At 35.4% G+C, this 24991-nt stretch overlaps 1 protein-coding gene across 1 annotated transcript in view; it reads left to right on the top strand.

Moving 5' to 3' along the window:
- Positions 1-2450: 2450 nt before the first annotated feature.
- Positions 2451-24991, top strand: part of MANEA (mannosidase endo-alpha) — a 58293-nt gene continuing 35752 nt past the window's right edge. Inside the window, exon 1 of the mRNA XM_021693375.1 lies at positions 2451-2991. Within this exon, the coding sequence (XP_021549050.1) occupies positions 2451-2991 (541 nt within the window). The remainder of the gene's footprint in view (positions 2992-24991) is intronic.

The raw sequence follows: 24991 nt of genomic DNA, 5'->3' as shown, positions 1-24991 counted from the left end.
ATTGTACTCATTCTTCTAAGCTCTTACTATTTTTTTCCTAAAGCATTTTCTTCAACTCCTTAATTTATATAAGCATTTTATTGCTTTATATATGCCTTTCACTTCTCTGTTGGCACTTTTCTTCTTTGAATTATAGTTACTTGCGTGCGTCTTCTGCCTTCCTCATGGACTCTTAAGTACCTTGAACATAAGAACTATGTTTTACTAATCTATCTAATCCGTCTATCTCATGTGGCGCTTAGCATACTAGTTTTTACACAATTGAGTTGCTCAATTGAGTTATACATCTTTTTAGTTTTCTAGACTTTTTTTGGTATTTCAACCAAATGAAATTTTTGTTTGTTGAAAAACAACAGTAGGGACTTAACTGTTTCTCATCTTAAACTATATCTACTTTCATAATGCTTGTTTTAGTTTATGTGTAATGTTAACGATTGGCTATATGACAAACTTAAATGAGTCTAGTTTGTTGGTGTGATCACAGTGTCTCCATTTAATAATAAAATATAATAACTTTGGGGGGTCACTAAATTAGAGTCTAAGGAACAATAGAGAAAGGGCTACTTTTTATTTCCAAAGTTTAAGAAGGAGAATACTTGACATGAAAACATTTTCATCAAACCAGTGGATTAATACAGTTGTAAAATAAAATTCTCCAGATCTACCTACCTACGCCTTTCCATTTTCATGGCTTTTTGTATGGAAGTGGAAGAACTGATGTGATGGAATGCAGGGATGGGAAAGAGGTAAGACACAAAGTAAAGTGTCAGAGAAGGTTTAATAATGTTGTTCCCCAATATTTTTGTATATTTTATGTATATCAAATTATATATAATTATACATATTTATAGCATATCTAAGTATATGTAAAGCATACAAAAATCTATGTAGGAGATGAATATGCATATTAATGTGTATATAATTACTTAAAATTTTGAAACTGGCAAAACAAAATTAAGATTGGTTAGGTATGTTTATGTTTTGGAAAAACTACAAAGGAGGTGAGGGGATGGTAAATACAAAAGTCAAGTCCTTCTTAAGGAGAAGGGGCAGGGCCGGTGATTGGCAAAGGGCCCAAAAGATGGAAATGAGCATTTAAACTGGCACTTTCCTTTTTGAATGTTTGTGTTTCAACCTAGACATATGTCTTTTATATTGATCTTTAGGTGTAATGTATTTCACAATTAAGGTTAACTTTGAGAGGAATCTGTGATTTTAGTCTTTTTTTTTTTTTTTTTTTTAAAGATTTATTTATTTATTTGAGAGAGTGAGAATGAGAGAGAGTACATGAGAGGGGGGAGGGTCAGAGGGAGAAGCAGGCTCCTCGCTGAGCGGGGAGCCCGATGCGGGACTCGATCCCGGGACTCCAGGATCGTGACCTGAGCCGAAGGCAGTCGCTTAACCAACTGAGCCACCCAGGCGCCCCTGTGATTTTAGTCTTAAAAGAAATATGCTTGCTCATCTTAGTAATTCTTGCATATATGCATAATGGAAGTAGCAATTTGTAGAGAGGGTTTGTGTGTGTGAGACAGAATTACTTGCTGGTTAGATTAAGTTTTACTTATCTGTCTTTTCTATTAGGGTTAGTTTATTGTAACAATTCTCTAGAATAACAACAGCATGGTTTATTATAAAAAGTCATATTTTATAAATAAAGTCAATGTCAATTTTTCCCCAAATACCTTTCTAATAAATTTGTAAAGACATTTTATTCCTATGTATGTATATATACCTATGTACATATATACACATTACACGTATATGTGTATACAGTTACTGAAACATAAAAATACATACACAATACCATTTTAGAAGTTATAAGTCTGTGTTTATAATCTTTGTTCAATAAGGTGTTTAAAGTTATAAAGTAATATATTTTTAAATTAGGAACCCCTCCCTTGTGATCATTCTTCTTTTATTTCTCATTCTTTTCATTTCAGAAATGAAATAATATGTGTGATTACTCCCTTCTTGTGCAATCATTATTTTAGTTAAAAAAAAGTTTGTTGAAAATCCACTTACTGACGAGGCTTTTAATCCATTCATAAGTATTTCCTTTTTTAAACTGTGAGCCTTTAATTTTATATTTGGAAAGTTTTAGTCCACTTGCATAGAATATTTCCTTCCTATATTCAGCATACACAAAATCTGTTCAAATGATGCAAAATACTTTCTTAAATTCCTAAGATGTTTATCTGACAAGATATAATTGCTATTTCCAAATAAAATACTGCTATTTAGTCTAGCCATATATAGATTTTGTACACATCAGTATTTGATGATAGAACTAATATATTGCACTTTTAAAACTTTTCAATGTAATGAACTCTATGGATTTTAGTTTTCATTTCGAATACATTGGTAAATATTGTCAATACCATTTACTAATTACCATTTTTCAACAAATTACAGCTAAACATTTACCATTTTGGAGTTTAAAGTATGTCATCATGGCAAAGTTTCGAAGAAGGACTTGCATCATTTTGTCACTTTTTATTTTATTTATTTTCTCCCTGATGATGGGTTTAAAAATGCTGAGACCAAATAAAGCTACTTTCGGAGATCCTTTTGGACTTGAACTTCTTCCAGTACTTCATCAACAAACTCGCTTAGGGAAAAGCTTTGATTCCCAAAACAGTGACAAAATCAACAGTGAAACAAATAACAAGAATTTAAAAAGTGTTGAAATCACTATGAAGCCTTCCAAAGCCTCTGAACCTTACCTGGAAGAGCTGCAACCTCTGAATTATTATTTACATGTATTTTATTACAGTTGGTATGGAAATCCACAATTTGATGGTAAATATATACATTGGAACCATCCAATCCTGAAGCATTGGGACCCTAGACTAACCAAGAATTATCCACAAGGGAAACACAGTCCCCCGGATGACATTGGCTCCAGCTTTTACCCTGAGTTGGGAATTTACAGCTCTCGGGATCCTTCTGTCATTGAAACTCACATGAAACAAATGTACTCAGCTTCAATTGGTAATTATTTTTATGGTGTGTGTTTAGATACGTGATTGCATGTATGTGTGTATATGTGTGTGTGTAGAAATGTAGACCGTTTAAGTTACTAATTACTCTTCACATTGTTATTAATTACAAGTTTAAGCTTATAAACTCTAAATTAAGCTGTATGTATGTACTTAGACATCCAGGAAACCACCTTTTAATACTATAAAATACATTGTTTAATTTCTAATTTTTAGAACATTTCTGGATATATTTTTATTGATTTCTTATTTAATATTCTTTCTGAATTAAATTATGATCTACATAAGATACAATGAATTCTCCCATTTCAAGCATACAGCTCAATGATGTTTCTCTTCCCAACATGAAGTAAAATATTCTATAACCCAGAAACTTTTGTCATTCTTCCTTATGCACCCCTATATTCTTCCCCAGGAAACTGTGAATCTGATTTTTCTCACTGTAGAATAGTTGTGAATGTTCTCTTACTGTATGAAAATAGAATCATCTGGCATTTGTGTGTGTGTGGTCTTTTGCTTGGCACATCATTCTGAAGTTTACCCTTGTTGTTAACTATGTCAGTAGTTGAGTCATTGTTATTGCTGAGTAGTAGTCCATTGTATGATTATAGCAATTTGTTTCTGCATTCATCTTGATGAACATTTGGACTGTTTCAAATTTTAGGCATGTAGTATATAATTTGGTCTTGGTTTTCTGTTTTTTAAAACTTGTCTAACAATCTCTGCTTTTTAAATTTGGGTTTATTTGTATTTAATAAGGATATGGTTTATTTTAAATGTTTTGTTTGCTGTTTTCTGTTTATCCTGTCTGTTCTTTTCCTTTTTCCTCTTTTTCTGCCTTCTCTTGTATAAGATATGTTTATTCCATTTTTTTCTCTTCTTATTATATATTTCTTTTATTTATATTATGACTGCTCTAAAATTTACAATATGCACTTTAACTTAACTGATGAGAAGTCTCTGGTTATTTTTATTCCCCTTTTCCCTCCACTGTGTCTTCCCTCTAACTTCTGGCACTCCAACTGCACACATTTACATAGAGTCATTATCCCACAGGTAATTAATAAAAAAATACATAATTGGATGCCTGAGAATTCTTTAAATTGTTAATCTACCCTTTAAAATAAAAAAGTCTCTGTTATGTTTCCTCTGTCTTGTTAGTGTCCCTAACACTAGGGCCACAAGAACAAATTGGGTGTTCTCACATTTTTATAGCTGTACAAAAGGCACAAACTCACTATTGAGCTAATAGGTATATAGAGATGTGCAAGGCTTTTTCATGAACAAAACATTGTAGGATTCTGTGAATCTGCATCAGCTATGCAAGATGACTTGTTTTTCGTTTTTCTTCTGTAATTATTTTTTTCCAACTATTTAAAAAAAATTTAATTTTCTAGTATATACTTATAGCTCCAGTTTCTATGTTCTATAATATAAAATATGACATGAAATAGGATTGGTAAATCCAGAGATCATTGACTACAGTCTCTGTTTACAATTTATTTTTGGGGAGAGGACTTTTCAATGACTTTACTATTTTGTACAAAGAATTTATATCACATTTAAGGCTTTTTTGTTATTACAAGGTTGGCTTGTTTGTGACTGCTATGCTTGACAAAAAATGCATATCCATGGAAGTTTCAGATTTTTTTAATGCAAACTGAACTTTATGCAATGAGTGTGTCCCCCCCCCACCCCCAGGTATGTTTCATCTGAAGAAATAATATGTAAATGACATACTTTGTATGTTATTATTTGTAATTAGGAAGAAAACTTTCAAATCATACGTAGTTTTATGCCTGTCTTATGTTTATGAAGACCTTTCCCCCGTATATTATTTTACTACTACATAATATGTGTGAACATGAGTTACTTCAAAACATTGTCAACAATACAATTATTTTAATTTTAAATGTTGACTGTTCACTATTGATGCAAATATTTTATATCCTTTGATAGAAATAAAAGTGACATTGCAGTCCATCTATAAATTATTTTCTTATCAGTTAAATATTGTACTCATTTTTATTGAAATACATTTAACATTCCGTAAATTAAAAGTATACAGCGCAGTAATTTGATATATATGTTTGCATATGATTACCATTGTAGCCATCAGCAAGCCCTTTTACCACATCCCATAGTTATCATTTCTTCTAGTGGTGGAAAAAATAAAGATCTAGTCTCCTAGCAGGTTGACTGTTTTTAATAGCCTTTTTGTCTATAATCACTGTACTGTGTATGAGATCTCCACATCTTATTTATGTACTAGTTGCAAGTGTGTACCTTAAACAACCTCTCTTCCATGTCCCCACTCCTGAGCCCCTGGTAACCACCATTTCACTCTATTTCTTTGTTTTGTTTACATTTCATGTAAGCCATCTGACAGTATTTGTCTATGTCTTCTTAGCATAATGTCCTCAAGATACATCCATGTTGCTGCAAATGCCAGGATTTCACTACTTCTGGCCAAATAGTATTCCATTTTATATATGTATATGTATATATATCACACTTTATATGTATTTACATATATGTGTGTGTACGCATGCGAGTGCATCTGTATCTATCCATCTATTTATCTATATTTATCACCATGTCTTTGTCCATTCACTCATTGATGGACACATTTTGGCTGTCGTGTAATGTTGCAGTTACACAGGAATACAAATATCTCTTTGATAACATTTCATTTCCTTTGGATTTATACCCAGAGTTGTGACTGCTGGATTATACAGTAGTTCTATTTTTAATTTTGGGGGGGGGAGCTTTATATTCTTCTCCATAGTGGCTGAACCAATTTAGATTCCACCCAAAAGTGTGCAAGGTGTCTCTTTTCTCTACATCCTTGCCAACACTATCTCTTGTTTTCTTGATAATATCTGTTATAACAGGTATGAAAGGCTGTTTCACTGTGGTTTTGATTTGTATTTCCCTGGTGGTTAATGATGTTGAGCACCTTTCATGCCAACAGTGGCAAGTCTTCTTTGGAAAAGTGCCTGTTAAGTTCCTCTGCTCATTTTTTAATTGGATAATTTGTGGGGATTTTTTCATTATTGAGTTATAGGAATTCTGTGTATATTTTGGATATTAACCCATTATCTGTTAAATGGTTTACAAATAATTTATTTGCCTTTTCGTTTTCTTAATTGTTCCTTTTGCAGTGTAGAAGCTTTCAGGTTTGATGTAGTCCCACTTGTTAATTTTTTCTTACTTGTGCTTTGGGTGTCCTATCCAAATGTTTAATTCTGATCCATTTCTAGGTGGTGTAAGAGTCCAGTTTTCTTTTTCTGCATGTGGTTATCCAGTTTTCCCAGCATCATTTGTTGAAGAGATATCCTTTCCCCATTTAATATTAATATTCTTTGCTCCCTTATCCTTTACTAATTGACTGTATATATGGGGGTTTAATTCTAAGTACTCTATTTTGTTCTGTTGATCTAAGTGCCTATTTTTATGCCAGGATCATACTGTATAATTAGTATAGCTTCGTAGTATAGTTTGAAATCAGTAAATATGATGGCTCTAGTTTTGTTTTTCTTTGTTATCTTTGCTTTGTCTATCCAGGAGTCTTTTGTGGTTCCATACAAATTCGAGGATTGTTTCTTTTATTACTATGAAAAATGCTATAGGAATTTTTTTTGGCTTGAACAGTGGAGGGATTTTTAATTTTTATTTAAATTCAATTAATTAACATAGGGTATTACTAGTTTCAGAGGTGGAGTTCAATGATTCATCAGTCTTATGTAACACCTAGTGCTCATTACATCCTGCACCCTCCTTAATGTCCATCACCGAGTTACCCTATCACCCCAGCCCTCTCCCCTCCGGCAACCCTCGGTTTGTTTCCTGTGATTAAGAGTTTCTTATGGATTGCTTTGCTCTGTAGATTTATTTATTTTTTTTCTTTTAAGATTTTATTTATTTATCAGAGCGAGAGCACGTGCACAAGCAGGGAGAGTGGCGGGCAGAGGGAGAAGCGGGCTCCTCACTGAGCACGGAACCCGATATAGGACTTGATCCCAGGACCCTGGGATCATGACCGGAGCGGAAGGCAGACACTTAACTGACTGAACCACCCAGGTGTGTCCCACCCTCTGTGATTTCATCTTGTTTTATTTTACCCTCCCTTCACCTATGTACCTCTGTTTTCCTTTTTAAATTCCACATGAGTGAAATCATATGGTAATTGTCTTGTTCTGATTGACTTTTTTCACTTAGCATAGTACCCTCTAGTCCCATCCATGTCGATGTAAATGGTAAGCATCCTTTCTGATGGCTGAGTAATATTCCATTGTATATGTATATACCACATCTTCTTTATCCATTCCTCTGTTGATGGACATCTTAGCTCTTTCCACAGTTTACCTATTGTGGGCTTTGCTGCTCTAAACTTTGGGGTTTAGGTATCCCTTTGGATCACTACATTTGTATCTTTTGGGTAGATACCTAGTAGTTCAATTGCTGGGTTCCAGGGCAGCTCTATTTTCAACTTTTTGAGGAACCTCCATACTGTTTTCCAGAGTGGCTGCACCAGCTTGCCTTCCCACCAACAGTGTAGGAGGGTTCCCCTTTCTCTGCATCCTCGCCAACATCTGTCATTTCCTAACTTGTTAATTTTAGCCATTCTGACTGATATGAGGTGGTATTTCATTGTGGTTTTGATTTGTATTTCCCTGTTGCCAAGTGATGTTGAGCATTTTTTTCATGTCTCTGTTAGCCATTTGTGTGTCATCTTTGGAGAAATGTCTGTTCATGTCCTCTGCCCATTTCTTGATTGGATTATTTGTTCTTTGGGTGTTGAGTTTGATAAGTTCTTTGGGTGTTGAGTTTGATAAGTTCTTTGTAGATTTTAAATACTAGTCCTTTATCTGATATGTCATTTGCAAATATCTTCTCCCATTTTGTCGGTTGTCTTTTGGTTTGTTGACTGTTTCTTTTGCTTTGCAAAAGCTTTTTATCTTGATGAAGTCCCAATGGTTTGTTTTGCCTTTGTTTCCCTTGCCTTTGGAGACGTGTCTAGCAAGAAGTTGCTGCACGAAGGTCAAAGAGGTTGGTGCCTGTGTTCTCTGGGATTTTGTTGGATTCCTGTCTCACATTTAGGTCTTTCATCCATTTTGAGTCTATTTTTGTATATGGTGTAAGGAAATGGTCCAGTTTCATTCTTCCATGTGGCTGTCCAATTTTCCCAACACCATTTATTGAAGAGACTGTTTTTCCATTGGATATTCTTTCCTGCCTTGTCAAAGATTAGTTGACCATAGAGTTGAGGATCCATTTCTGGGTTCACTGTGCCATTGATCTTTGTGTCTATTTTTGTGCCAGTAGCATATCATCTTGATGATTACAGCTTTGAAATAGAACTTGAAGTCTGGAATTGTGATACCACCAGTTTTGGTTTTCTTTTTCAACATTCCTTTGGCTTTTCTGATTCCATACAAATTTTAGGATTATTTGTTCCAGCTCTTTGAAAAAAGTTGATGGTATTTTTTTTTTTTTTAAGATTTTATTTATTTATCTGAGAGCGAGAATGAGAGAGAGCATGAGAGGGAAGAGGGTCAGAGGGAGAAGCAGACTCCCTGCCGAGCAGGGAGCCCGATGCGGGACTCGATCCAGGGACTCCAGGATCATGACCTGAGCCGAAGGCAGTCGCTTAACCAACTGAGCCACCCAGGCGCCCAAGTTGATGGTATTTTGATAGGGATTGCATTGAATGTGTAGATTGTTCTAGGTAGCATAGACTTTTTAACAATATTTGTTCTCCTAATCCATGAGTGTGGAACGTTTTTCTATTTCTTTGTGTCTTCCTCAATTTTGTTCATTAGTGTTCTATAGTGTTCTGAGTACAGATCTTTTGCCTCTTTGGTAGGCTTATTCCTAGGTATCTTACAGTTTTGGGTACAGTTGTAAATGGGATCGACTCCTTAATTTCTCTTTCTTCTGTCTCATTGTTGGTGTATAGAAATGCAGTTGAGTTCTGTGCATTGATTTTATATCCTGCCACTTTACTGAATTCGTATATGAGTTCGGGCAATTTTGGGATGGAGTCTTTTGGGTTTTCCACATAGAATATCATGTCATCTGCAAAGAGTGAGAGTTTGACTTCTTCTTTGCCGATACAGATGCCTTTTATTTCTTTTTGTTGTCTGATTGTTGAGGCTAGGACTTCTAGTACTATGTTGAACAGTGGTGAGAGTGTGCATCCCTATGGTGTTCCTGACCTGACAAATTATATTCGCTGTGAGCTTTTCATATATGGCTTTTATGATATTAAGGTATGTTACCTCTGTCCCTACACAGTGAAGAGTTTTAATCAAGAAAGGTTGCTGGGGCACTTGGGTGCTTCAGTCAGTTAAGCATCTGCCTTTGGCTCAGGTCATGATCTCAGGTTCCTGGAATCGAGCCTGGTGGCATCAGGGGTCCCTGCTCAGTGGGGAGCATGCTTCTCCCTTTCCCTCTGCCCATGCTTGTTCTCTCTCTCTCTCAAAATCTTAAAAAAAAATAGGATACTGTGCTTTGTCAAATGCTTTTTTCTGCATCTATTGAGAGGATCATATGGTTCTTAGCCTTTTATTAATGTAGTGTATCACATTGATTTGAGGATGTTGAACCACCTTTGCAGCTCAGGAATAAATCCCACTTGCTTGTGGTGAATAATCCTTTTAATGTTTTGTTGGATCCTATTGGCTAGTATCTTGGTAAGAATTTTTGCATCTATGTTCATCAGTAATATTGGTCTGTAATTCTTTTTGATGGGGTCTTTGTCTGGTTTTGGGATCAAGGTAATACTGGCCTCATAGAATGAGTTTGGAAGTTTTCCTTCCATTTATACTGTTTGAAACATCTTCAGAAGTATAGGTATTAATTCTTCTTTAAATGTTTGGTAGAATTCCCTGGGAAGCCATCTGGCCCTGGTCTCTTGTTTGTTGGGAGATTTTTGATTACTGCTTCAATTTCCTTGCTGGTTATGGGTCTGTTCAGGTTTTTTATTTCTTCCTAGTTCAGTTTTGATAATTTGTATGTCTCTAGGCATGTATCCATTTCTTCCAGATTGCCTAATTTGTTGGCATATAGTTCTCATGATATGTTCTTATAATTGCTTGTATTTTGGGGCGCCTGGGTGGCTCAGTCGTTAAGCGTCTGCCTTCGGCTCAGGTCATGATCCCAGGGTCCTGGGATCGAGCCCCGCATCGGGCTCCCTGCTCCGCGGGAAGCCTGCTTCTCCCTCTCCCACTCCCCTGCTTGTGTTCCCTCTCTCGCTGTGTCTCTCTCTCTCAAATAAATAAAATCTTTAAAAATAAATAAATAAATAAATAATTGCTTGTATTTCTTTGGTGTTGGTTGTGATCCTCTCCTCTTTCATTCATGATTTTATTTACTTGGGTCCTGTATTTATTTGGGTCCTTTCTCTTTTCTTTTTGATAAGTCTGGCCAAGGGTTTATCAATCTTATTCTTTCATAGAACCAGCTCCCTGTTCCGTTGATCTGTACTGTTCTTTTGGTTTCTATTTCACTGATTTCTGCTCTAATCTTAATTCTCTTCTCCTGCTGGGTTTAGGCTTTATTTGCTGCTCCTTCTCCAGCTGCTTTAGGTGTAAGGTTAGGTTATGTATTTGAGACCTTTCTTGTTTCTTGAGAAAGGCTTGTATTGCTAGGTACTTCCCTCTTAGGACCACTTTTGCTGCATTCCAAAGGTTTTGAACAGTTGTGTTTTTTTTTTTTTTTAAAGATTTTATTTATTTATTTGAGAGAGAGAGAGTGAGAGACAGCACGAGAGGGAAGAGGGTCAGAGGGAGAAGCAGACCCCCCGCTGAGCAGGGAGCCTGATGTGGGACTCAATCCTGGGACTCCAGGATCACGACCTGAGCCGAAGGCAGTCGCTTAACCAACTGAGCACCCCCGGTGCCCGAACAGTTGTGTTTTTATTTTCATTTGTTTCCATGAATTTCTTTAATTCTTCTTTAATTTCCTGATTGACCTATTCATTCTTTAGTAGGATGCTCTTTAGCCTCCATGTATTTGAGTTCTTTCCAAATTTCCTCTTGTGATTTGAGATCAAGTTTAAAAACATTGTGGTCTGAAAATACGGAGTTAATCATCCCAATCATTTAGTACCAGTTGAGACCTGATTTGTGACCCAGCGTGTGATCTATTCTGGAGAAGGTTCCCCGTTCACTTGAGAAGAATATGTCTTCTTTTGCTTTCAGGTGGAATGTTCTGAATATATGTGAAGTCCATCTGGTCCAGTGTGTCATTCAAAGCCCTTATTTCCTTACCTTCTGCTTAGGTGATCTGTCCATTGCATTGAGTGGGGTGTTAAAGACCCCTATTATTATTTTTGTTATTGTTTTGTATATTTTGTTATTAGTTGGGTTTTTTTTTTTTGTTATTAATTGGTTTATATAATTGGCTATTCCCAAGTTAGAGGCATAAATATTTACAGTTGTTAGATCTTGTTGGATAGACCCTTTAATTATGATCTAGTGTCCTCCCTGATCTCTTAGTCCAGTCTTTGGTTTAAAATCTAATTTGTCTGGTATAAGGATTGCCACCCCAGCTTTCTTTTGATGTCCATTAGCATGATAAATGATTTTACACACCCTCTCTTTCAATCTGGAGGGGTATTTTTGTCCAAAATGAATCTTTTGCAGACAGCATATCGATGAGTCTTGCTCTTTTATCCAATCTGATATCCAGTGTCTTTTGGTTGGGGTATTTAGCCCATTTTCATTCAGGGTAACTATTGAAAGATGTGAATTTAGTGCCATTTTATTACCTGTAAAGTCACTGTTTCTGTGTATTGTCTCTGTCCCTTTCTGGTCTGTGTTACCTTTGGACTGTCTCTTCGCTTAAAGGATCCCCTTTAATATTTCTTGCAGAGCTGGTTTAGTGATCACAAACTCTTTTAGTTTCTTTTTGTCCTGGAAGCTCTTTATCTCCTTCTATTCTGAATGACAACGTTTCTGGATAAAGTATTAGCTGCATATTTTTCTCATTTAGCACCCTTAATATATCATGCCACACCTTTCTGGCCTTCCAGGTCTCTGTGGATAGGTCTGCTGCCAGTCTAATGTTTCTGTCCTTGCACGTTACATACTTCTTGTCCCGAGCTGCTTTCAGCATTTTCTCTTTGTCTCGGAGATTTGCAAATTTCACTATTATTTTTCAGGGTTTTTTCCTTTTTTTTTTTTTTTTTGAGTGGGGGGACCTCTGTGCCTCCTAGACTTGAATACCTGTTTCCTTCCTTAGATTAGGGATGTTCTCTGCTATAATTTGCTCCAATATACCTTCTGCCCCCCACCCTTTCCTCTTCTGGGATCCGAATTATTCTAATATTGTTGTCGCTTTATGGTATCACTTATCTCTCGAATTCTCCCCTTGTGATCTGGTAGTTTATCTCTCTTTTTCTCAGCTTTATTCTCCATCATTTGGTGTTCTCTATCACTAATATTCTCTTCTGCCTAATTTATCCCAGCAGTTAGAGCCTCATTTTTTTTTTTTTTAAAGATTTTGTTTATTTGAGAGAGAGAGAGAACACAAGCAGGGGGAGGGGCAGAGGGAGAGTGAGAAGCAAGTTCCCCGCTGAGGAGGGAGCTGGATGCAGCTCTTGATCCCAGGACCCTGGGGTCATGACCTGGGCCGAAGGCAGACACTTAAGCAACTGAGCCACCCGGGTGCCCTAAGCCTCAGTTTTTGATCACACCTCATTGGTAGCCTTCTTTATATCAACCTGATTAGATTTTAGTTATTTTATTTCTCCAGGAAGGGATTCTCTAGTGTCTCCTATGATTTTTCAAGCCCGGATAGTTTCTGTATAATCAGAATAACAATTCTGATTGTTCCATCATCTTACTTACATCCAAACAGATTAGGTCCCTGGCAGTCAGTATTGCCTCTTGTTCTCTTTTTGGAGGGTTTTTTCCCATCTTGTCATTCTGTCCAGAGAAGAATAGATGAACAAGAGAACAAAATAGTAAAATAGCAACAATGACCCCAGAGAATTATACACTAAACTCAGAGACCAGAAACCATCAAGAAAAAGAAAATAATCAGACACGTGAACAAAACCAAGCAATACACTAGATACACTAAATCCTGAGTGTATTTTGGTCTGTTAGAAAACTAGGTCCCAAAACTATAGAAAGAAAAACCTATATATATAAAAAATAAAATACACTGAAATGATAGAATGTGACTGTAAAAATGAAAATTAAAAGAGACTTAAAAATATAATCAGACAGGTGAACAGAACAGAGCATTACACTTGATTCTGGGTGTATTTTGGTCTCTTTGTTAGAAGAAACTACATCTCAAAATTGTAAAGCAAGAAAAACATATATACAAAAATATATAATGAAAGGATAGAATAGCTAAAAAAGAAAATTAAAAACTTAAGAAGAGTTGATAAAATAAGAAATTAGTTGAAAAGGAAAATGAATTAAAATTGAAAGACTGAAGAATTATGAGAAAAATACCCCAAATTCTATATACTGTTTTCCCCTAGTGCCGGAGTTTTGCAGTTCTGTGTGATCGGTAAACTTGGTCTTAGTTCTTGCTGATCTTCTGGGGGAGGTGCCTGTTGCACTGATTCTTAGGTGTCTTTGCCCCAGGCGGAGCTGCACTGCCCTTGCCAGGGGGCTGGGCTTAGTGTAGGTGGCTGTGGATTGCTCTATGTGGCTTTTGTTCCCTGAAGGCTTTCTGCTTGCTTTAGAGGATAAAAATAAAAATGGCGGTATCCTGATCTCCAGAGCTGAAAGATTGCGGAGCTGCACTCCTCAGTGCACCCTCAGGAAAAAGCAGTCAATCACGTTTATCTCCCTGGTTTCTTTCAGCATTCTGTGCTCGCCCAGCCTGTGACCAAGTGTTTTGATTTCAGTCACGCTGCCACCCCTTTTGGAGTCTGCAAACCCTGCAGACTCTGTAGCACGCATCTGTGCTTCCCCTCCCAGGGGAAGCATAAGGGTCTTGCCGTGCTTCTGCCACTTGCTGGGCCTTGATTGGAGAGTGGTTGCCTTACCAACTGTGCTGTGGTTTGTGGTTTACGGGAACACCCAGCTGAAAGCCCACTCCTGGGCTCACTGATTGCAGCCGGCTTCCCTGCTCTGATGCCTGGGAGCTCTGCCGCACTCAGTCACACCCTTTCTTTCTGTGACCAGTGGATCCTGAGACCACACTGTTCCAGCTAGGATTCCGCCCTGGTTCGCCACCTGAGCGCCTTTCAAGCGGGGACATCCCTCACTGGAGAAGATTTCTGAAAGTTCCAATTTTGGACTCTGCTGCTATATCACTTTCTGGTAGTTGGCTTTCAGAGGGTCCTTCCCCCGTGGTTAATCTTTCAACATATCTTCTCAGATTCACTTCTCCACACCTCCTACCTTGCCAAAAGTTGTCCCTTTTCTATTTGTAGAATTGCAGCAATTCTTTTCTTAGATCCTTTTCTATTTGTAGAATTGCAGCAATTCTTTTCTTAGATCTCCGGTTGAGTTCGCCAGTGTTCAGAATGATTTGATAGCTCTCTGGCTGAATTCCAGGGACCAGACAAAACTAGGGTCCCCTACTCCTTTGCCATCTTCCCCGGTCCCCCACCATCTGCTATGGGAATTTTCGTAGTGATTGTGTTGGATATATAAATGGCTTTGATAACATGGATATTTTTAATTTTTTTTTAAGTTTATTTGAGAGAGAGAACGAAAGGGGAGAGGGAGAAGCAGACGCCCTGCTGAGCAGGGGGCCTGACTTGGGGCTCGATCCCAGGACCCTGAGATCATTACCTGAGCCGAAGACAGATGCTTAACCGACTGAGCCACCCAGGCACCCCAATAACATGGACATTTTAACAATATTAACTCTTCAAACCCTTGACATGGGATATCCTTCCATTTATTTATGTCATCGTCAGTTTCTTTTAGCAAAGTCTTGTAGTTTTCATAGGTCTTTAACTTGATTAAATTTATTCCTAGATATCTTATTATTTTTGATGCTGTTGTGAATGGGTGTTTTCTTTAGTTTTTTTCAGATGCTTTATGGTTAGTGTATAGAAAACAACTGATTTCTGTGTTTTGATTTTCTATCCTGCAACTTTATTGTATTCATTGATTAGACCCAACAGTTTTTTCAGTCTTTGGGATTTTCAATATATAAGATCATATCATCTGTAAATAGCAACAATTTTAATTCTTCTTTTCCTATTTGGGTGCTTTTTCTTTGTCTTGCCTATAGGACTTCCAGTACTATGTTGAGTAAGAGTGGTGACAGTGGGCACCTTTGTATTATACTTGATCTTAGAGGAAAAGCTTTATTTCTCTTTGTTGAGTATGATGTTACCTGTGGGTTTGTTTTATATTACTTTTATTATGTTGAGGTATGTTCTTTCTGTACTCAACCTGTCGAGGGATTTTATTATGAAAGAATGTGGTTTTTTTTTAAATTTTTTTTTTTTTTTTTTTTTTGCATCTTTTGAGATGAGCCATATGCTTTTTATTTTTCATTCTATTAATCTGGTGTATCACATTCATTGATTTATGTATGTTGAATCATCCTTGAACCCTAGGGATAAATCCCACTTGGTCATGGTGTATAATCCTTTCAGTGAATTCTTGAATTTGGTTTGCTAATATTTTGTTTAGAATTACTGCATCTGTGTCCATCAGGGATCTTGGTCTCTAGTTTTTTATTCTTGTAGGGTCCTTATCTTGTTTTGTTGTCAGAGTATTGCTTACCTCATGTAGTAACTTCAGAAGTGTTTCCTTCTCTCCAGCTTTTTGGAAAAGTTCAAGAATTGGCTTTAATTCTTCTTTAAACATTTACTATAATTCACCAGGGAAGCCATCTGGTCTGCATATTTCTGTGTTGGGAGGTTTTTGATTATTGATTCATTCTCTTTACATGTCATCATTTTTTTCAGACTCTGTACTTATTCCTGGTTCAGTCTTGGAAGATTATAGGATTGTAGGAAATTATTCATTTCTTCTGTTATGTAATTTGCTCGCATATACTTGTTTATAGTAGTCTCTTATGAGCCTATGTATTTCTGTAGTCAATTACAATTTCTTCTCATTCATTTCTGATTTTATTTGAGTTTTCTCTCATTTACTTAGTACTCTCGCTAAAGTGTTGTCAAATTTATCTTTCAAAAAAACCCAGCTTTTTCTTTACTTTTTTTTTTTCTGGTCTCTTATTCTTTTTTTTTTTTTTTTCCAACTCTGATTTATTATTTCCTTCCTTCTGCTAACTCTGAGCTTTGTTCTTTTACTTCTTTGAGGTGTAAAGTTAGGTTTTTTGTAATCTTTCTCATTTCTTAATATATGCATATATTGCTATAAACTTTTAGAAATGTTTTGCAGCATCCCATTTGTTTTGGTATGTTCTGTTTCCATTTTCATTTGTTTGAAGATACTGATTCAGTCTATTTTTAGTCTGTTTCACTTATTAGTTGTTCAGGAGTTTGTTTAGTTTCCATGTATTTGTAGATTTTCTAGCTATTTTGATATAAATATAGATATCCCTACTTCCTTTTGGTTTCCACTTGCATAGATTATCTTTTTATCCCTTCACTTTGTATCTTCTGTACATCTTTAAAGCTGAAATAGATCTCTTACTGGCACCACATAGTTGGGTCTTGTTTTCCATATATAAAGTCATTTCATTTGCAAACATAATTTTACTACTTTCTTTCCGACTTGGGTGTCCTTTCCTTTCCTAATTGCTCTGGCTAGATCCTTCAGTACTATGTTTTTTGTTTTTTTTTGTTTTTATGTTATGCTTTTCCTTTCCCCCAAATTTTTATTTAAGTTCTAGTTATTTGACATATACTGTAATATTGGTTTCAGGAGTAGAATACCCAGTGTTCATCACAACACGTGACCTCCTTAATACCTATCAACCATTTAGCCCATCCCCTGCCTGTCTCCCTCCATCAACCATGTTTTTTCTCAATCTTTAGAGTCTCTCTCTTTTTTTTTTTCCCCTTCCCATATGTTCATGTGTTATGTTTCTTAAATTCCATATAGGAGGGAAATTATATGGTATTTGTCTTTTTCTGACGGATTTATTTCACTTAGCATAATACAATCTAGCTCCATCCACATCACATCATTGCAAATGGCAAGGTTTCTTTCTTTTTTTTTTTTCTCTTTTTTTGATGGCTGAGTAGTTTCAGTGCTATGTTAAATGGAATTCCTAAAAGTGGCCATCCTGCTTTGGTCTTGATTCTCTAGGAAAAACTTTGAATCTCACTATTGGCTATTCACTGTGTTTTGTTTTGTTTGTTTTTTTAAATATATATATAGCTTTTGTTGTTTCCTTCTAGTCTTAGTTTTTGATTTTTGAGTATTTTTATCAGGGAAAAGTTGAATTTTGTCGTATGCTTTTTCTGCATCAACTGAGATAATTTTTCCCCTTCATTCTGTTAATGTGTTATATTACATTTATTAATTTCTACATATTGTACCATCCTTGCATTCCAGGTGTAATCCTTTTACCATATTGTTGAATTTGTTTTAGTAATAACAGTTCTTCCTCATCTTATGATGGGTTGGTGTCCTGATTAACCCATAGTGAGTTGAAAATATTGTAAGTCAAAAATACATTTAATATGCCTAACTTAACAAATATCATAGCTTAGTCTAGCCTGCCTTAAATGTGCTTAGGACACTTAATTTGCCAGCAGTTGTGCAAAACCATCTAATACGAAGCCTCTTTTATAATTGTTAAAAACCTCATGTAATTTACTGAATACTATATTGCAAGTGAAAAACAAAATAGTTATATGGGTACAAAATGATTGTAAATGTTTCAGTTGTTCACCTTCATAATCACATGGCTGACCAGGAGCTGTGGCTCATTGCTGCTGCCCATCATCACGGGGGAGTATTGCACCACATATTGCTAGCCCAGGAAAAGATCAAAATTCAAAATATCATTTCCACTGGATGCCTATCACTTTCATATTATCTTAAAGTTGAAAAATCTTGAACCATCTTACATCTGGTACCACCTGTATCTTGTTGAGGAATTTTTACATCAGTGTTCATTTGGGATAGTAGTAGTCTAGTTTTCTTGTGTCTTTGTCTGCTTTTGTATTAAGGTAATGCTGATCTCATACAGTGAGTAAGAAAGTTCTCCCTCCTCTTTAATTTTTTTGGAATAGTTTGAGAAAATTGGTTTAATTCTTCTTTACTTATTTTATAGAATTCACCTATGAAGCTAATGGGTCCAGAGCTTTTCTTTGGGAGATTTTTGATTACTGATTCACTTTCCTTACTAGTTATAAGTTTATCCTGTTTATTTCTTGATGGTTTAGTCTTGGTAGCTTTGAGCTTCTAGGAATTTGTACATTTCAATCTGGCTATCCAATTTTTTGACATATTTATTCATAGTACTCTCTGATAATGGTTATTTCTGTTATTAGATTTTCATTTCTGATTTTAGTAATTTGTATCTTCTTTCCTGTTTTCTCAGTCCATCTTACTAAAGGTTTGTTAATTTTGATGATTTCATCAAAGAACCAACTTTTGTTTTCATTGATTCCTGTTATTTTTTAATTTCCTATTTCATTTATCTCTGCTCTAATCTTTATTGTTTCCTTCCTTCTGCAAGCCTTAGGATTATTATTTTTTTTTTATTCTAGTTCTTTAAGTTGTTAAGGTATGTGGTGGTTTTGAGATCATTCTAATTTTTTAAATTAAGCATTTATACCTGTCAGTTTATCCCCGTAGCACCACTTTGTCCATATCCAAGTTTTGATATGTTTTTGTTTTATTCATTTTTAAGTGTTTAGAAAACACTTCGCTTATGATTTCTTGTTTGATCTGTTGGTTGTTTAATCCTTTTGGCTTTAATATAGTGACTTAGGATTTATTTTCAAATGTTGAATTTTATTCATTCTTGGAATGAACTCCATTTGTTGATGATTTATTGTTTATATAATACTAAATCCTGTTTGCTAATTTTTTAAAAAGGTTTTGCCTGTGTCCATGTTCAGCTAGTGGATCAGTATGTAGTTTCTTTTCTTGAAATATATTTGTCTTTTTGTTATTAAAGTAGTGTGGTGGGGCACCTGGGTGGCTCAGTTAGTTAGGCGTCCAGCTCTTGATTTCAGCTTAGGTCATGATCTCAGGGTCATGAGATCAAGCCCCACATCAGGCTCCATGGTTAGTGCAGAGTCTGTTTGAGATTCTCCCTCTCTTTCGGCCCTTTTCCTTGCTCATGTGTGCAAGTGCTCTCTTTTCTCTCTCCTAATAAATAAATAAAATCTTAAAAAAATAAAAATATAAAGTAGTGCTGGTTGGCCTCATAAAACTAGTTAAGAAAACTTCCCTCTTTTTCTGGAAGAGGTTGAGTAGAGATGGTAGTATTTCTATGATGTATTTGATAGAATTCATTAGTGAAACTATCTTGGTCTAGTGGTTTCATTATTTAATTATAAATTCAAGTGCATTAATAGGACTATTCAGGTTATCTATTTCTTCTTGAGTGAGTTTGGTCCTAATTTTTTAAAGAACTGGTCAGTGTCTGTTTTTCAGTATTATGGACAAAGAGTTGTTTGTATTATCCCTTTATTAAGCTTTTAAAATATATGGGGTCTGTATATTCTGTATGTTTTACCTATTTCTCCACGCTTTTGATAGGTTTTTTTTTCTTCTTTTTTTTTTTTCCTTGGTCAATTTATCTAATTAAAATTTTTAATCCTTTCAGGAAATCAACACTTGGTTTCATAATCCGGAGAAAGGTTGCTTGTGCTGCTGTGGAATTATCTTACAAATGTCAGTTAAAGTTCTTGATAGTATTATTCAGGTCTTCTATATGTTTTCCAATTATCTATTTGTTCTATCACTTATTGTTAAAGCAATATCGATGTATTCAAGTGTAATTTTGGGTTTATGTATTTCCCCTTTCAGGTCTGCCGTTTTTTTGTTTTCTGTATATTAAAGGTCTTTTGTTAGGTACATAAACATTTAGGGCTGTTACATCATTTGGATAGAGTCCTTTATTATTATGAAGTATTCCATTTTTAGTGCTGGTAATATTTGTTTTCTAAAGTCTACTTTGTCTGACATTAATATAACAATTCCAGCTCTATTTGATTAGTGTTTGCCTGGTAAATCTTTTCTCATTCTTTTTAACCTATCTGTTTTCATACTTCAGTTGTGTTCAAGGAAATCATTCTGTGGTCAGGTCTTGCTTTCTTTTAAATCCAGTTTGAAAATTCTGTCCTTAAAATGGTATGCTGAGACTATTCTCAGTGTGATTATTAATATGATTAGATTGATTGAAATCTGCCTTGTTAGCCACAAGCTATTTATTCCATTTCTTTGTTCCCTCTTTTTTTCTGCGTTCTTTTGGATTAATTGAATAGTTTTTATGATTCATTTACTCTCCACTATTTGCTTATTATTTTTTCTTTTTTAGTTGTTGACATAAGGTTTACCAAATATACCTTTTTATTATCAGTCCACTTGCAAATAAGACATACTTTGTACGTAGTATAAGGACCTTACCACAATATATTCCCAATTTGGGGCACCTGGGTGGCTCAGTCGTTAAGCGTCTGCCTTCAGCTCTGATCCCAGGGTCCTGGGATCGAGCCCCGCATCGGGCTCTCTGCTCAGCGGGAAGCCTGCTTCTCCCTCTCCCACTCCCCCTGCTTGTGTTCCCTCTCTCGCTGTCTCTCTTTCTGTCAAATAAATAAAAAAATATATATATATATATTCCCAATTTTTTCCCTCCCATATCTTTTGCTATTGTTGTCATAATTGTCACAGAAGACCCTGTACATTACTACTCTTTTTCTTGTAGATCAGAGGTTGGCTAACATCTTCTATAAAGAACCAGTGATATTTTTGGTTTTGTGGGCCACATTGTCTCTTTACAACCACTCAAGTCTGCATTATGGTGTAAAAGTAGCCATATGTAAGCAAATGTATAGAAGACATAAAAGGCAAGATTTGGCTCATGGGCCATAGTTTGTTGATGACAGCTTTAAACAATCATTCATCTTAATATTGTCCTTTAAATATTTATTTTCTCTTTATTACATTTTCAGTGTTCTTGTAATGCTGGTCTGCGTACAATGAATTCTTTCAAATTTTGTTTATATCCTTTGTTTTGAATGATGCTTCCTCTGCTATAGAATTCTCAGTGGGCAGATTTTGGAGGTTTTACTTTCCTTTTGGAACTTTAAAAATGTTATTCCATTATCTTCTATCATGGTTTATGATGAGAAATATACAGTAACTTTTACAAATCTTTTCGTATCTTTACTTTCCTGTGTGTTTCTGTCATTTTGCACTGACTTTAAAATTTTTTTTTCTGTTTTTGATTTTTAGCAGTTTAAACATATGTATATGTGTTGGTTTTGGTATTTATCTTTCTTGGTGTTCTCTGAGCTTCTTGAATTTGTTGTTTTGTATCTGTCATCAATTTCTACCTCTTCTGAGTTTTTAATTACATGTATGGTAGAATGTTGATGTTTATCCTAGAACTGTTGGATGTTGGATGTTTTGTTTTAATCTTATATTTTAATTATTGTCATTCTTTGTGACTTGCCTGAAGTTACCTCTTTCCTCAGCTCTGTTCAGTCTGTTCATGAGTCTGTTGAAGGTATTCTCCGTCTTTTAACATGTTTTTCATTTCCAGCATTTCTATTTGATTCTCTTTATTGAAGTATAGTTAACATACAATGTTGTATTAGTTTCAGGTGTACAAAACATTGGTTCAATGTATCTTATATATTACTCAGTGCTACTATAAGTGTAGTCACCATCTGTCACCATAAAATGTTATTACAATATTATTGACATTCCCTCTGCTGTTATCTTTCATCTCTGTGACTTATTTATTCCTTAACTATAAGTTTGTACTTCTAAATACCCTTTATCCATTTCACCTATCCCCCACCTCCCTCCCTTCAGGCAACCACCAATTTGTTCTCTATATTTATGAGTCTGTTTCTGCTTTGTTTGTTGTTCCTTTATTTTTTAGGTTCCACATATGACAGAAGTCCCATGGTTTTGTCTGCCTGACTTATTTCACTTCACATAATATCCTCTAGGTTCATCCATGTTGTTGCAAATGGCGAGATCTCATTCTTTTTATGGCTGAGTAATATTCCATTGCGTGTATGTATATACATATATACACACACCATATCTTCTTTAGCAGTTTATCTATTGATGGACACTTGGCCTGCCTCCATATTTTGGCTATTGTAAATAATGCTGCAGTAAACATAGGGATGCATGTATCTTCTTAAATTAGTGTTTTTGTTTTCTGTGCTAAATAACCAGTAGTAGAATTACTGGATCATAAGGTATTTTTTATTTAAGGTTTTATTTATTTATTTGAGAGAGAAAGCGTGTGCACAAATGGGGGAGGGGCAGAAGGAGAGGGAAAAGCAGACTCCCCCCTGAGCAGACAGCCTGATGTGGGGCTCAATCCCAGGACCCTGAGTTCAATGACCTGAGCTGCAGGCAGAGGCTTAACTGACTGAGCCACCCAGATGCCCTGACCGTATGGTATTTCTATTTTTAATTTTTTGAGGAACCTCCATACTTTTTCCACAGTGGCTGCACCAATTTACAGTCCCATCAACAGTGCACAAGGGTTCCTTTTTTCCCCACATTCTTGCCAAGACTTGTTATTTCTTGTCTTTTTGATTCTAGCCATACTGACAGATGTAAGGTGTTTTGACTTTCAGTTCCCTGATGATTAGTGGTGTTGAACATCTTTTCACGTGTCTGTTGGTCATCTGTGTGTCTTCTTTGGAAAAAATACTCTAGTCTTCTGCCCATATTTTAATCAAATTATTTTTTCATTTTTTTTGTTGTTGGTGGTGGTACTGGTGTTGTATCTGTGATTTGGAGATATCTTCTTCTGTTTAGTAGGTTGCCTTTTAATTTTGTTCATGGTTTCCTTTGCTGTGAAAAAGATTTTATTTTGATATAGTCCGAATAGTTTATTTTGCTGACATAACTAGAAAAAATTTGCTAAGGCCAATGTCAGAGATTGCTGTTTTCTTATAGGGAGAGATATAGTTGCAGGTCTCACATTTAGGTCTTTAATCTAGGTCTTTAATCCCTTTTGAGCTTATTTTTTTGTATACTGTGAGAAAGTGGTCCAGTTTCATTTCTTTGCGTGTAGCTATCTAGCTTTACCAGCACCATTTAGAGAAGAGTCTTTCTTTTTCCCATTGTGTATTCTTGCCTCTTTTGTTACAGACTAATTGACCATATAAACATGGGTTTAGTTCTGGGCCCTCTATTATGTCCCATTGATTTATGTGTCTTATTTTTGGCCAATACCATACTGTTTTGATTGCCACAGCTTTGTGTAGCATACCTTGAAATCTGGTATTATGATACCTTTAACTTAATTCTTCTTCACAAGATAGCTTTGACTCTTTGAGATCTTGTGGTTCTATACAAATTTTAGCATTATTTGTTTCAGTTCTGTGAAAAATGCTGTTGATATTTTGATAGTTTACATTGAGTCTCTAGATTGCTTTGGTTCATACAGACATTTCAACAATATTAATTCTTCCAAACCATGAGCATGGAACATCTTTACATTTATTTGTGTCCTCTTTAATTTTTTTCATCAGTGTTTTATAGTTTCATAGTACAGGTTTTTCACCTCCTTGGTTAAGTTTATTCTTAGCTATTTTATTATTTTTGGTGTTATTGTAAATAAAATTGTTTTCTTAATTTCTCTTTCTGCTACTTTGTCATTAATACATAGATAATGCAACAGATTTCTATATATTATTCTTGTATCTTGCAACTTTAACTTTTTCGTTTATTCTTAGTAATCACATCATATGCAAATAGTGACAGTTTTGCTTCTTCTTTACCAGTTTTAATACCTTTTATTTCTTGTCTGATTACTGCAGCTAGGAGTTCAGTACTATACTGAATAAAAATGGTGAGGGTGGACATCCTTGTTTCATTCCTGATAGAGGAAAAACCTTCAATTTTTCACCATTGGGTGGGATGTTAACTGTGGGTTTTTAATATGTGGCCATTATTAGGTTATGTTACCTCTAAATGCACTTTGTTGAGAGTTCATCATGAATGAGTATATTATTATGTCATTTGCTATTTCTGCATCTGTTGAGCTGATCATATGATTTTTATCCTTTCTCTTGTTAATGTGATGTATTACATTGATTGTTTTGTGAATATTGAAACACCCTTGCATCCCTAGAATAAATCCTACTTGATTGTAGTGAATGATCCATTTAATATATTGTTGAATTGTGCTTGCTGGTATTTTGCTGAGGAGTTTGCATCTATGTTCATCAGAGTTTTTGGCCTCCAGTTTTCTTTTTGTGTGTTGTCTTTGTCTAGTTTTGGTGTCAGGATAATGCTGGCCTCATAGAATGAATTTGGAAGTTTTACTTCTGTTTTGGGGAATAGTTTGAGAATAAGTATTAACTCTTCTTTAAATGTTTGGTAGAATTCACCTGTGAATCCATTGGGTTTGGACAATTTTTTTTTTTTTAATAGAGTGCAAGTTGTGGGAGGGGCACAGGGAGAAGAAGAATCCTGGGTCCATACCCAGAGCAGAACCCCATGTGGTTCTTGCTCTCTTGACCCTGAGGTCATGACCTCTGCCAAAATCAAGTTGGGTGCTTAACTGACTAAGCCACTCAGGCGCCCCTTGTCCCAATTTGTTGGTATGTAATTTTTCATTATATTCTCTTAAAAATCTTTACATTTCTGTGGTGTTGGTGGTTATTTCTCCCTCATTTCTGATTTCATTTATTTGAGTCCTCTCTTTCTTGGTTAGTCTGGCTAAAAGTTTATCAATTTTATCTTTTCAAGGAACCAGTTTCTGGTTTCATTGATCTTTTTCTTTCTTTTTTCTGTTTCTTCTTTTTTTTTTTGTCGCTATTTTATTTATTTCTGCTCTAAACATTATCATTTCCTTCCTTCTACTGTTTTTGACTAGGTTTGTTCTTTTGCTAGCTCTTCTCGGTGTGGGTTTGGTTATTT

The sequence above is a fragment of the Neomonachus schauinslandi genome, chromosome 8 (assembly GCF_002201575.2).
Source record: "Neomonachus schauinslandi chromosome 8, ASM220157v2, whole genome shotgun sequence".
Lineage (NCBI taxonomy): Eukaryota > Metazoa > Chordata > Mammalia > Carnivora > Phocidae > Neomonachus > Neomonachus schauinslandi.
Note: the sequence above shows the minus strand (reverse complement) of the source record. Positions and strands in the feature narration are given on the sequence as shown.